Raw genomic sequence first — 14,956 nt, 5'->3', positions numbered from 1 at the left:
ACACTTGTGCAGAGCGTCAGCAAAGTGTGCACAGACTGGACTGATGCGCTGTTCTTTTCCTCAAATGTGGGGGAAATATTTACCGTGTCAAAAGTCAAGGTCCTCACCAATCCTCCTCCAGGCAAGGTCCTTAACTGTCTCTGTAGTGACAGCTTGACTAATCATAGATAACAGGATGGGCACAAACTCCGACCATGAGTTTTTCCTTCCGTCCCATCAGAAAATCCGCCACTACGTCACATAGAGGAATCTCTATGTGACTCTCTGCAAGAGTTCAGATTTTCCAACTCTAGGGTGTGCCGCTTCGAACACCCAGACGCTTGAAATCTCAAAACGCGCCGCTCCCGACGGTTGAAACGTGTCGGAGGACCTCTCGACGCTCCTAGACGCACATCCACCTCAAAACACAATGGGTGTGAACGCTCCATTAGTGTCCTGGTTGGATTAGTAAGTCTGCGTTTCACCTGGAACACACCTTTCCACAAATGAACCAACGGATGCAAACAAATGTAAAATGCCCGCGTATGCCGAAAAGCCGTAAAAACAATAAACGCAACGTGCAAAACGATAACGAGGACATTGAAAAGAGTCGGACTGCTAAATCCCCAGGTATGAAAATAGAAAACATCCAAGGAGACAGAAATGCAGTTGGACGGTTGGGGCTTTGCTTCTCCTTTGGCCCTGGGGGTGTTGTGCCTACTTATGGGGGGGGGGGTCGCTCCAGTGGTGTTATTTGAGGTAACAATATTCTATTTGAACTACTCCTACTATAGTCAATAAATAACCAACGCGTTTAATAACTCCAAATGAAGTCCAGCCTTGACTCTAGGGCATGTTAACGTGGTCTCGTCTGAATGTTTTCAGCTCATTACGGCCGCGGCTTTCTGCCGCACAGGATGCTCATTGTTTCTGGCTCTTCGCTGGCTTTCTTTAACCACATTGTCCGTCTATGCAGAAAAGATCTGATGCGTTGGGAGACTCGAACACGTTCGTGTGATCGAATGAGACGCAGATTAGTCATGCTGTGTATTATCAAATGAACCAGGGCATGCATTTTCTTTCTTCCAGAGCTCGTTATTTATGAGCAATTTAAAGGAAAAAAAAAACTATCTAGAGGGTATTTGTCAATCCTGTATTTGTTAAAGGGATTTTGCCTCATTAGTGCAACCAATTGCAACAAAAGCTTTCAATCACAGACTATTACCTTCCCTTATTTTTTTTTATTAACACCACTTCCTTTTTTACCTTCAGGAACCCGATGCCCCCCCAAAACCGGAAGGCGTTCACCCCCCGGTGTTCTCAGCTCTGCGCCAGTCCAGAGTGGTCTCATCCACCTCCGAGGAGGAGGAGGCCCTCACCGAGAAGTTCCTCAAGATCAACTGCAAGTACATCACTGATGGCATGGTAAGACGACGGCAACACGGCTGCAGCCAGCGAGCACGAGTTGCCCGAAAAGCTGCGAACGCGCTTACCCTTACGTGTGGTGGATGAAAAAGAAGTGGATGAAAGTGGTTCTATTGCTGCTGTACTAAGAGATGAAGTAGGCTGCAGAGCTGCCAGCTGCAAACACTCAATACATTTAATATTTAAGCTGATTTTAGCTTCCTACGAAACAGCTTAGCGTCATTAATCAGGGCTACGTTGTTCTACAGGTTAAAGACTAAATGTTTCATTATTAGGGAGTCAGACCTGCGTTTTAAGAATATTTAAGGACAAACGGCAAAGACACTCCATAGTGGAGCCAGTGGGCAAGTTTTGGATCAGGAGGATTGAAATCAAAGTTTAAAAAGGTGAATATCTGTTTTTTCAGGCATCAGTCAGCCTGACTATACTTTTGCTTAGATCAGTGACAAAAACATGATCTCCTCATAGTCCCCATCACAATGTAAAAAAGCCTTGCGTGTTTTATGTTTCATCCCCTGTGGAGTTCAGCAGCTGAGGGGAAAAACTAGTTTGGTGAGTTGGCTAAACATGAACCAGCTGGAGCCCAAAGGTCATCCTTGGACTCGTCTGATTACTGAAGAAAACTAATTGTTGAAAAAAATCAATTTTACTTCAGTCATGCAATATTTATTCCTCGTGGGGGCGATTAATAAACATAAGCGTGCTCTGGTTAAGTGACAAAAACAGAGGCTTAGACATTTCTGTTCAATAGCTGTTTGATTTAAGTCATGTAAAAATCTGTTGTTCTTCGAAACGTATGAATATTGAGCTCATTCAGTTTTGATTTGTTTAATCAAACAGAATTCCAATGTAGTAGCTGCCGATGGGGGAGAAAAGTAATGAACAATTTTAGTTATGAACAATTTTATCTTTATTCTTTGTTTTCCTTCAGAAAAGGAGAACAGAAAATGCTCATACTGGAAGGGCATGTTTGAGCTTGTGAATGAGTTTAAATCAGCTCATCTGAAGCCTGAGAACAGCTGGATGCAGTCAGGATGGATGTCAGATTGCCACACATGCTTCACGTTTCCAAAAACTGCAATGCACAAAAGATGAGAGCTGTGCCCAAGAAAACACAGGAAAAAGATTGCATTGTGATAACAAAAAAAAGAAGAAAAAAAATCGTTTCAGTGTGTAAAGAAAAAATGCCAAAAAGGCGTTTATTTTCATTTAGAACGCTAACCGTGCTGTCCAATCACAGGCCGTCTCTGGTAGGCTGTCGGCTGTGCTTGGCTTCAGATCAGGGCGGACGGCAGGCTGCTAATGGCATGTCCAAGATTAAAAAGCAGGACAGCCTCTGTCAAAGTGTGCGTGTGTGTCCCGACAGCTGTTCTGCTCCCACTCATTCATCCACACACACACACACACACACACACACACACACACACACACACATCCATGTATCGAACGGCATCTGATTCACTCCCAAGCATCAGATCAAAGCACTTAAAGCTCAGGCAGTCAATAACTCCTCCTTGATTTAGAACGTTTACGGTCTAAACTAGAACCGACCTTCGTTTTTTTGTGTGTGAGTGTGTGGACGCGAAACCATATTTTTTTTTTTATGGTTATTTTTTTTGTCCTTTGTCTCCTGTGATGTCCAACCCATCATCGTCCAGTCTGACTGCCACCAGTGGGCGGCCCGCAGTCTGTCACTGAGTCCCGTTGACTGCTAGGGTGGTTCTAAATAGCGGCTAAAACTCATACAGAGGAAGGGAGAGCCAGAGCCGTTTGATGTAGACTGCCGAATGCTGAAGATGCTCTACAGGGCTTCTGGGGCCTGGCCAGCCAGACCCACTTACACCGTGTGCATTCAATACGCAGCCTGTCAGTCTGGGCAGGCTCAGACTCTCCAGTCTACACTCAGCGGACCACTCACGGCGCGGGAGTTTACGACGCGTAGCCCATAATCCAGCAGCGCTTTTCTCTAACCATGGCAGTCACGATGGCAGCCACAACAGAGCGATGTTTCAATGACGCTCATTATTATGTCCTGAATGAGCTGGATAGATCTGTGAAACCTCAACAACCAGCTGCTCTAAGAGCTAAAACTGAACGTGTCGCTTGGAGTTTGCGTCACATCCGTAGATCTCTGGTTGGTTCTAACCTGTTTCCGCTGACCCTGCTAGTCCCGCCTTCGAAATCAGGCTCTACCTGCTGCTTTCCAGACTCATATGACGTGTTTTCTGCCGTAAGTCAGTCTGGCTGGCCAGGCTGTGGCTTCTGTGTAGAGTGTAATGTAACAAGTGGTTTGGTGGCTTAACCGAAGCACAAAAGCACACAAACCGAGGCACATAGCTGCTGCTGCTGGTTATCAGTATGAAGGACTTAGAATACATCTGCAGACTGAGATCTCTTCATGAAACAGAAATATTCTAGCTGATCAAAGGCTTCTACTAGATGGGTGTCTATGCTGAGCCCTTTCAAAAAACAATTAGCTTCTTGCACAAAGTAAAAGGTTTTAAAATGTCCCTTTTTACAATCTGCAGGTCTGAGCATCACAAAATGTAATGTTTCTTTTTATGGGCAGATGTTTAATTGATCGTGATTTATTGTTACTTATTGTGTCTGTCATCCTTATGCATCACTGGGTTGTGTGCTCTAAAACCGTGGGTTGCAGAGGATGTTGTCGCTCTACCTTTGCATCGTCTGTTGTTACAGTATGTTTGGGTGGAGATTTTTATGTCTCTGTTTCCCCCGTGTGGTCAGGGTGCCGTGAGCGGGGTGCTGTTGGTGACGCCCAATAACATCATGTTCGACCCCCACCGCATGGATCCGCTGGTTCAGGCCCACGGATGCGAGGAGTACGGCATCATGTGTCCGCTGGAGGAGGTGCAGTCCGCCGCCGTCTGCAAGGAGATCACCGACCCAAAGATCAGAGAGGCGGTCCCCGAGTAAGGACAAAAGGACATTCACTATGCTTGGATATTTTGTTCTGTCGGAGTGGCAGCCTGCCGGTGTCGGGGCAAAGGGTTTCATACGTAACCACACCGCCAATGAACCCATAAAATGAACCGTCTAACATCAGGTGTTTCGGCAACAAAAGCAACGTCTTCATCTTCTGTGTGTACCTGGACTGAACCTACGGAAACGCGGCTGCCTCGTTGTAATCATGTGCTCATTCTCACCATCCAGCGCTGTTTACTTATTTCTCCCCACATACCTACATAAAGAAGAAGCAGCAATTACACCAGGGTTAATGAAGTGTGCCTTCGCCCTCCTACATTGTGATTGCTTACCTCATTGTGCAGCAGAAAGCAGGCACTTCGCCCGTTTCCTTCTACAAGTCTTTTTTGTTCTTAACGTTTGTCCTTTTATTTGTTTTATCTTGGGTTGTTTTAGTGCCTCTGAAGACAGATGTACTTTATGCCAGGGATAAATGCCGCGGTGCCTGATGAGCGGCTGTTTGCCTGCTTCCGTTGGGGCGGAGCTGTGTTTAGCTGGCTGGCTGTAGCTAATGGCAGGTTCCTGTGCCAGGTCCAGCTGTTTTCTCAGCTGAGGCCTGTCCTCTGTGTCTTCTCTTTCTCCTTCTCTCTTGGCTGGCCTGGTTTTCTTTAGTGTGTGTGCGTGTGTCCTACTGAACACAACACTGGGCAGCTAGGACGAGTCCCATCTCAGCGGGGTACCTAAATGAGGCCGAACATCACAATGCATTGCAAATGGGGTTCATACCTGTTGAAATTTGACCCGTTTAGGGACATTGCATCCACAAGTGTGAAGGACTGTAGAGCAGAAGGAAAGTGATATGTGGATGGCAGCTATTTATTGCGAGTGTAAATCTGAAAAGTGTGGCTTGCTTTGGCGTTCAGCTCCCTCTGAGGCAATCCTTCGTAGAACCACCTTTAGCTGCAATTACAGCTAAATGTCTTTTGCACATCTAGAGATTGAAATGACTGATAATCTACTCATTCCAATACAGGATATCATGCAACAAATAATTACAAATAACAATTTGCTGCCTTTCAATACTAAAAGTCTAACCTGGAAATATTGTAGATTAAAAAAACTACTATATGTACCCAACCATTGCCAACACCCACTGATCCTTTCTGGGCTGAGGCTGATTCCTGTTGTTTCGATTATCATCTTTGCTTACATTTTAGAATCAGAATAAGAACGGTCTTTATTGTCATTATACGCACACACAGGAGTCTATACAATATTGTTGTTTAGGGCATCACAGCCTTCACAGCATAAAGGAGTACAAATAAGAACCCTTTTTGTTGCATGGGGTGGAATTAGAGCTATAAAGTGCAGTAAATGGTGCAAGTGAGCGTCTAAAGGGGAGCAGTGGCTTTGACAGGAAAAAGCTCTTTGAGTCTGTTAGTCCAGGTTCTGATGGTTCTGGACCGCCTTCCTGAAGGCAACGGTACATGGCAGGGTGGGAGGGTTCAGCAGCGACAGCTCCCACTTCTCTTCTGAACTCGTCCGGTGTTTAATGTGGTTACTGAAAGGTTCAGCAAGTGAAATTAAATCTAAGATTCAATTAGTTAATCTCACCTTCTATATTGGTGGATCAGGCCAAGCTTAAATTTCAGCTGGTTGCTCGGATTTATTGTGTTGACATGTGGTGCAGACGCCACCCGGTAGAAAACTTGCTTGAGTTTTGTTTGTATTTTAAAGGTATACTATGCAACCGGGGTTGATTTTTCCAGCGAGGCTCTCCCCAGAGGGCGAAAGTAAAAGTGCACTGTCATAAAGATGCTCAGCTGTTCTGGTTCCTCCGTCAAGCCAGGCGCGGTTGTTTTGAGCTTAGCAGACAGGCGAACGCAACGAAAAGTGGAAAAAACGGCAGTACAAACAATGACTAACACAATGAAAGTATGAACTTCATAAGTTTCCTGCATCGCTATCTTGGCGAGGCGGCCGCCAAACTCACGCTACCAGCCTCGGCAACATTCAAAAAAAAAAAAAAAAAAAGAAAATAATAATAATAAACTGGATATGCTTGCATGTTTATTTGACGTTAACACGCGGTTCTTTGTTGCTTTCGCGCGTGCATATATTGAATGGCAGGGCAAAAACACATGGAGTTCTCGCCGTAAAGCAAGACCGACTCTCGCGGTCTTGCACGAGACTTCTGAGCCTGTAGGAGCGGGCCGAGGGCTCTTGCAAGTACGGTATTTCCCCCACAGACCACCAGGGCGGCCGAGAAAACCTTAGTTCGACCTGAAATGACTCATTTAATCATCCAAAACAGTATGGAAGACATTAATTAACTGAAAAATGTTGCATAGTATGCCTTTATGGCACAGACATGGATTACAAAGATTTCCCATAAAAATGAAAACGGCTCTCCAGTCCACCCAGCTATCCATGTGGTCTGACCAGCCTGAAGATGGCGTCTACAGTGATGTTCTGTGTTGGTTCATTTTTCTTCCACTTCACAATGATGCACTACATATGTCATAATATATTGGAATTCGTGGGTGTAATATGTCAAAATGTTGAAACATTTGAAAGTTTTCTGTCCAGCACTATATTTGTCTGGAAAATAAACACATTTTACAATCAAGGTAGTACCAGTCAGTGTATTTTAAAGGAGCAATAAGTGACATTTCACCACTAGGTGGTGCTAGAGCACGGTCTGTAGACCAAAACACAAGCCACGCCTCTGGCTTCTCCAATCCCTTATAAACCATGGCTAAGGATAAGTTCACAGCAAATCAGCATCACCTTTCGGAGGAACATTTCTAGTGAAGAAGTAACACATAACTCTCCGCCATGTTGCTCCAGCGCCCCACTGCTCTGACGGTGAGGTTTTAGGGCAGGGAGGAGCTGAGCTCTGAGTGGCAGCTGCTAACATGCATCCAGGTTCTGGAGAACACAGAGAGATGGTGTGTGACGTCACATCATAGTATAACTAAAATATTACCTTTTGGTTCTTAACATCACTATTTTTTTAGCTCTATCTAAAATAATGACTTTTCGCTTATTGCTCCTTTAAATGTCAATATATATGATAAACTTTAATTTATCTGGCCAAATATTAATAAACATTTTAGAGCGCAGTCTTGAATTATATCTACAAATAATAAACGGGATTTGTGATTTATTTTGTGCATGGCTGCCTGAATACAGACGTAACTGCCATGCCTTTGTGAGGCAGGTCATATAAAGGTTTCTTTAACATTCTCGCTCTTTGTTGTCAGTGACCTGGAGCCCCTGCCAGCTGAAAGGCACCCGTCCCAGCAGAAGGACCCGGAGCACCGCCTGAAGGAGCCGGGAACAAATGAAGGCGGCGGCGCAGCCCCACGCAGCACCGAGGGCTCCATCTCTGAAGACGTCTTCACCGAGACGGAGCTGTCGCCCATTCGGGAGGAGGAGCAGGCTTCCAACGAGGACCTGCGCCTGGACAAATCGTCCGGTGCTTCAACAGAGTCTGTGCAAACCATCACCCAGGTGGAGACCCCCAGCACTCAGGCACCAAGCAGCCCTCGCAATTCAGTCAGCCAGCCGGAGGAGCCCAGCGTGACTAAGTCAGAGGACAATCCACCAGACACTGCCACAGTAAAGGATAGCCAGTCCCCCATGGGATCCAAGCAGCACAGTGTAGAGAAGCCACCTAGCACACCCACTACTACTACTACTACTACTACTACCACCACCAGCAGCAACACTAGCCAGACCCAGGGTCCCAGCAGCAGCACCTCTCGCCCAGGGTCCCAAAGCTCCGTCATCACTTCAGTCTCAGCCAGTCAACAGGAGGATGCCAACCAGGAGGCCGACGTCTCCAAAACGGACACTATGCAACAAGGCACGGAGGAGGAGAAGAAAGATGCAGAGCCGACGCAAAAGGACAACACGCAGGACCCTGCTGAGGGTAAACACATTTACTGCATCAATAAACGCCAGATTTTCACCTTGAGGTGCAGTCGCAGGACATTTCAGCTCATCAGAACGGCCCCCGTGTCATCTTCGACATCCATTCTCATCTGAAGCCAATCAAAGGGAAATTCTCTCCTCTCTGGTTGCCGCGCTATCACTTCTCTCATGCTGCTTCCTGATAACCTTTCTGTTTCCACTCTGCCTTGGCGTGGGCAATCGGAACATAAAGACGAAGGGAAATGGCACGCTCCCCATTGCTATCAGCTTTTGCGAAGCTTCCCGGGCCTTATTGGGTTTTGTGCAGCGCTTTGATCTCCGGCCGCGGTGGCCTGGGCCGCTCCTCTGGGCGATAAGCTAAAGCCCATCAAACGCCACAATGCCACAATCGTACACGGCCCCCAGAGGGGAACCTCTGTGAACAAATAAATCCAGCATCAAAACGCCATCTGAGACCGCATTCAGGCAGCTTTTATTTATATTTTGCATCTTTTTCTGGTGCTGCTTTCATGTCCACTTATACTGGACAGAATTTATTTTATTTTATTTTTCACTTCCACCTTTTAGGTCTTCAGCCCCATTTCCAGAGCTAACTCAAAAGTATTTTTTTTGTTCAGAACACCACGCTGCCAAAAAAACTTGTACATAAATAATCTTATATACTAATACTACACAAGTATTTTTATCAGCTGGTGCTAAACGTTATGGCATGTTAATAACATATTTATGACATGTTAAGCTAAATGTCTCATTATGATACCGTCCTTTCTTAAAGTGCACACATTTGATTACAGAGTTTATAGAATTCACAAATCTAAATTTTCAAAACATCTCAAACTGAGGAGTTCACTATGAGTTCACTGCACTGCATTGGCCAAGAATCACTTCAATAGAACCTGTCAGACAACATGAAGTAGGCTAAAAGAGCTCAAAAAGAAACACAAACTTAACTTGAAAGAAAAAAATATATTATTGGGCCATAATTTTAGAATACACATTTCTGATTTTGACCAACCTGAAAATGTATTACTTCTGTATATTGTGCATACATAATCAAAAGCCAGACCAATAACAGAGCACAATGTGGCTCTACAGAACTTGAGGAAAGTATTGGATACACCAAAGTAAAAACCAGTAAGTACATAAGGGTGTTTTTGCAGGAAAACAAAACCCAATTTGTTGCTGCAAACCGCAGCAACTATAAAGCCTCGCTCTGTCACATTCACTGCGCCTAAAACCCACTCCAGTTATAGATGCAACTGTGCTTCTGAAAAGCTTTCTCCCTCCCATCATGAAGCAGCGTAACGTTGTGAGAGACTGAATCCTGCCAGGTAATTATTGCCACGCAGATCCACAGATGTCTCAGCACTGCCGAGCTGCTCATTATGCACTGCAAGTTCACAAAGACCACACACGAAACAACAGTAACTTTGAAGCCGAGCTACATTCTTCTTAGATGACTACAAGTTTGGGGTGAAAAGTTTGCATTAGGTTAGCTTCGCTAAACAAGCACCTTTGTCGCATGGGCAAAAATACACAATTCAAATATAAATAGGAATATTACAAAGCTTTCTTTACAACTGGCTTCATGCTTGAAGTTCACAATAGTTGCATTAATTTCCACAAAAAGCAGGAGAAAGACAAGCGGTTTGGAATGCAGCCGAAGAGGAGTGAGCTTATGTCTAAAAAGCCGAATCAATGTGTCAATGCGTAACGCCGTCGCCACACAGGATAAAGGTTGTGATGGCAAGGTCTCCAGCTTAAACTTGAGTTTATAATACTAAGATTCCTGACATCCTCCTCGTCGCTGAATAAACAATCTGCATCTGATATCTGCACGCAGTAGCTTGGAGGCTTTATAGATCTGCACCCTTGTGAGGGATTTAAAATCGCACTTTGGTGAACCCAGTCTGTGTGTAATTCTCCACAGTGGGGAAGGACCGCTCGGGACACAAACTTTCACGTGACACACTGAAGTTCTTTGTTGTAACATCTACTGGCACTGCTACTTTGATGCCCACAAGTGTCGTTATTTTCCATTCCTCCAAACAACCAGAATGCTTTAGATCATAGGGCCAAGCTGGGACAGTGCTCTTCTCACTTTTCTCTAGATAATCAATCCATATTTTACTCATGGGAGTCTAGCTCCATTACAGTACAGTAGTTCTCTAAAATGACCTTAACCCAGGGGAAAAACAATGCTGCTTCTGCATGTTATCAGTAAAAGTATTTTCTTACTTGACTAACTGTTCACAGAAACAAACTTCAGCGATCTGCCGTCTCTAAACTCAGCGGTCTGCCTGTCGACTCTGCTGGGCCTTTGGGTGATTCCATCCCTTAAGTGAAATATTCCAGTTGATTCTAAAGTCATGTAAAAAAAAAAAGATTTCCGATTTGGACTATTTGTTTTATGTGGCCTAGCTCAACTTTTTCCTCCCTACATGTGTCTATTTCTGCTGAGCTTACCCACATTTCATGCACAGATGGTTCTTGTAGCAAAAGTTCATGCTATGTCTTTTCTTCGTGTTGCCAATAGGTGGACAGACATCCCTTCAACAGTCCCGTTATTCTTGGTTTAATCTAGAAAATAATATCTTCTGAGAATACAGCAGGAGATTTCTTGAAGCACTACATCGTCATCCATATATACTAGCGCCTCCATGTTTTAGTGCATAGTAGAGTTTTAAAAGCTCAAAATATAGGGATGTACTTAACAAAAACTCTTAACCGTTCATTAACAGATATTATTTTGATCCACACAACCAAAATGTAAAATGCTTATAGGGAGAGGTTTAAATGAAAGCCTTTTGGTAAACGTTGGAAATCATCTTAAGTGAGTATTTAGTCTTTGGTTTTGTGTTACTGCCAACATATGTCTGTTTTGATACAGGGTCTGCTGAGAGGAGGAAGCACCGCTCTCACAAGTTCCTGTGTCTGCGAGTGGGGAAGCCGATGAAGAAGACTTTTGTTTCCAACGCCAGCGCCTCCATGCAGCAGTACGCCCAGCAGGGGAAGAAAAACGAGTACTGGTTTGCTGTGCCACAGGAGAGGTCAGTGTCACGTCACCTCTCAGCCGCCCTGACCTGTATGCCTTGCGATGCAAATTCCTGCTGGGTCAAGTTACAGCACTTTAAATCAGACTTCTTTGCTCGCTCTAAGATTAGTGGGAAATCATGAGACGTTGTAAAAATTTACAGCGACCATTTATTGCCGTTTATTCCGCACAGGTCCCTTTGGTATGGGGCCAATGACACGGGGTCTCCAACCTCTGTAACACTCTGATGGCTCTGATCCACAGCAGGATAATTTATTATTCATTCCCTCTGCGGAGGAATAAACTCAGGTTATTTCCTTATTTTGTCAGACCCACACCCACAACAGTGGAAAAGCAAAACTGATTTAACTTCTCTCCAAGGCTAATAAATATATCTTCAGGCAGTGTTTTACCCCCAGGTTTGATGATAAACTATTTATGACTGGCACTGAATGCTACGGTACACAGACACTATAGGCATGCCTTTGTTTGTGTTTGACTTTTTCCAAGTAGGGCAAGCCAGTCTTGGTGCTCTGCTGCCTTGTAAGCAGTACTTAGATTTACATTTGGAGCCCTTTGAACAAGGGGAGGGACATTATTACAAACTTCCACACTTGTGAAATGTGAAGAATCCTTTCCACTTGCATTAAAACCTTAATATGATAAGTTAACGAAGTTCAGTCCTAAAAGAGGCACCATACCACTCTTCCCCCTCACTGATCGCAATATTCATTGAAACACTGGCGGCTGCTGTTCATCACAAACCAAAACTATTTATGGAAACCACAGGGCTAATGGAGTCCGCAAAATGTATTTATACGATGACGATAATGTCTTGCCCTGTCTGGACAATGCAAAAAACCTTCTCTTACAAACATGAACCCCAATAAATAAGTTCTCAGCATATTTAGACAACTCTATCAACTGGAATAAACCAAATGTCCTCCTTATCTCCACTAATATTGTTTCTCTTCAACCATTCCTTTACAGATTGGAAGCATCAGGTACCTGGGCAGCAACATTTGTAACGAGCTGAATGAGCTGACACAATGAAATTATATCTCGTTACACAAATTAATAGAAGACGATCACATGTGGTGGAGGACTCTGTGGTGGAAGAATGTATGCAATTAGAAGGGTGGTCCCACTTAAAATAAACAATGTCTTCCCATTTAACCCACCCAGACCTGGTTTAGAAGCTTAGATTCTATTATATCAAAGGTCTTATGGACAACTAAACCTTCATGCATAAGTTTAAAAATATTACTTAAGGCTGAAAGTTTAGGAGGATTGGAACTTCCATACCATTGGGTATTACCTTAGATGATGATATATCTTAAAATGGATTTGGAAAACACCATCACTCTATGGATATAAATTGAACAAACGCCATGTAAGGAAATCTGAATCTCAGATATGAAATTTATCAGGCCTTTGATTAAGCAGCATTCCTGCTGGGAATATCTCGGAATCAAAATTCTCCCATGCATACAAGCATCCATTTGGAACAACCCAGACATCCTTCACCAGAAAGTACTCTTAACTTTTCAACACAGATAAGTAAAATAATTTAGAGGCCACATTTGATGGAAAAGATTTCATACCTTTTAATGTTTTTGAGACTTCATATGGCATTAGTAGAAATAAATTCTTTGAATATCAGCTTAAATTTGTTGTCCAGTCTGAATTTAAGATTGAGCAAACATAGATCTCTAAAAACTAACTTCCTTAAAGTTCAATCCCAAAGCTAGTCTCCATATTTTACAAAAGTTTCGGAAGTAGATTTGAGAATCTCACCTCCCATCAGTAAATGGGATGTGGATTTATGCACTGGTACAGATGTTAACTATTGGAGCACAAACGGCTTTAGAATTACTTAAAATGCCAATGTTCAGCTTAAATAATACCAAATGCCTCGGCCCCCATCCCCTCCTCTACATGCGACACCACACGTCAGTTGGGTATTGATGTCTGGGACAAAGGATCTTGAGATATGGGGGGAGCATCATGCAGTCTCACTCCCCCCCCCCCCCCCTTTCAAATCTCCCCACCCCCAACGCCCGGATGTCAGCAAGCAGTGGGGTCTCGCACACCCCAGCCACAACCCTTATTTTAATACACTTTAGACATGCATAACTGCAGTCATCGCAGCATTTCACATCACCGCAGACACACATGCAAACACTGGGGTGTGGTGGTATTTGTGTGGAGTGGTGAGCTGGAGGCCTATGGCTCCCGCAGATGTGTTATGCCGACAATGGAACCCGGGTTCTACCATGGGTTCTGGTGGGCATCCTTCTCTTTAGACATCTTGGGCTACTTCAACAGGTGAGACGGTAATGTGCCATCCCAGCCCTTGTCCTTCTGGGGTGGTCCCCCTTGCTTGGTGTTACCGGGGGTTGGTGCAAGGTCTAGACCGCCAGGGGACTGGGTCCCAGGCTTGCCGTGCGCGCCTGGAGATGGCAGTGTCGGGGCGGTTCTCACCCTGTCCCTTCCTGGACTGGGGGCTGCTTCTCCTGTGCTTCACTGATGACCCACGGCTGTGCTTGGCATATGGCTGCCCTGGAGTGATACCTTGTCATTCTGCCTGGGACTGCTGTGGCCTTCTGGAGCCGAGTCCACCTTTCCTTTGCATTTGTGATTTTCAGAACAGAAAATACTTAATTTCTCATAAGCTTTGGCTTTGTAGATGGTGTCTGATGGTTGTTGGGGAGACTTGGTGACCCTGAGATGCAACTCTTTGTAGTTGTCATACACTGAGCTTTTTCATGTTTTTTACCGCTTACCTTTCTGCTCAACGTGTGTGGTGGCAACATAAATATGGGTTCTTGTTCAGTCTATTGCCTCTGCGCCATGGCATATTTATACCCCATGGAAACAGGTCCCCATGTGCTGCTAAGTAAAAGTTCCTTGATAAAAGTATACATAATGCTTCAGTAGGATTTATTTTAAAGGAACAGTTAGGGGTATCAGGAAGTATGCCACCAGTTCTAAATGATTGCATTTTGTAACATGGGATTTTTTTACCCCTTAAATGTAAATACATTTTATACTATTTTTTTCCTCCTTTTTTTATATATATATTTTTATTTGAATCAGATTATGCAACTGGTTAGTGTATTTTCTCTTCATTAGAGCTGCACAATATATTGAATCACAGTAATCATCCCAGTATCAGTGTATTCATCAATAGTGCAATCACAAAAAAAACGATTCAATGTTTGGTGTGCCATAATATATTCATTGCCATACATTAAAACTCCGCTTGCAGATAACATATTTGGCCAATTAGCTCGACCTTTGCTGTTCTTTATGCCACCATCTGATATAGAGTCTCTGGCCAATCTGATCAGAAAGCTGAATGAAAGTGGTGCAGACTTTGTGTTAATGGGGGGCAAAAAATAGTAGTAAGAATAATAGGAGTTAAAGTGGATGCAGGCATTGCCATGCTGTACCATAATACCACACTGTCGTGTTGATTTGATAATATCACCCAGCCCTATATGTCTTTATATCCATCTGCATCTGTAAATGCTTAGACACTGACATTGGCCTCTCATCATCTTCTCCATGAACTCGGAAGGTAACACACAGCTCTTTTTGTTGTGGCTCTCGGGTTGCTTAGCTACCACTTGTCCCCACCTTATAATAAAT

General features: G+C 44.0%; 1 protein-coding gene across 3 annotated transcripts in view; it reads left to right on the top strand.

Moving 5' to 3' along the window:
• oxr1a (oxidation resistance 1a) overlaps nt 1-14,956 on the top strand; it is a 214,533-nt gene that overhangs the window by 189,446 nt on the left and 10,131 nt on the right. For all 3 annotated transcript variants that reach the window (XM_036129399.1, XM_036129408.1, XM_036129405.1), the window contains 4 exons: nt 1,252-1,404; nt 4,153-4,337; nt 7,596-8,266; nt 11,159-11,318. In XM_036129399.1, coding sequence (XP_035985292.1) covers nt 1,252-1,404; nt 4,153-4,337; nt 7,596-8,266; nt 11,159-11,318 — 1,169 coding nt within the window. The remainder of the gene's footprint in view (nt 1-1,251; nt 1,405-4,152; nt 4,338-7,595; nt 8,267-11,158; nt 11,319-14,956) is intronic.

Source organism: Fundulus heteroclitus, chromosome 3 (genome assembly GCF_011125445.2).
Source record: "Fundulus heteroclitus isolate FHET01 chromosome 3, MU-UCD_Fhet_4.1, whole genome shotgun sequence".
NCBI classification, from domain to species: domain Eukaryota; kingdom Metazoa; phylum Chordata; class Actinopteri; order Cyprinodontiformes; family Fundulidae; genus Fundulus; species Fundulus heteroclitus.
This window is presented reverse-complemented; position numbering and strand designations above follow the sequence as displayed.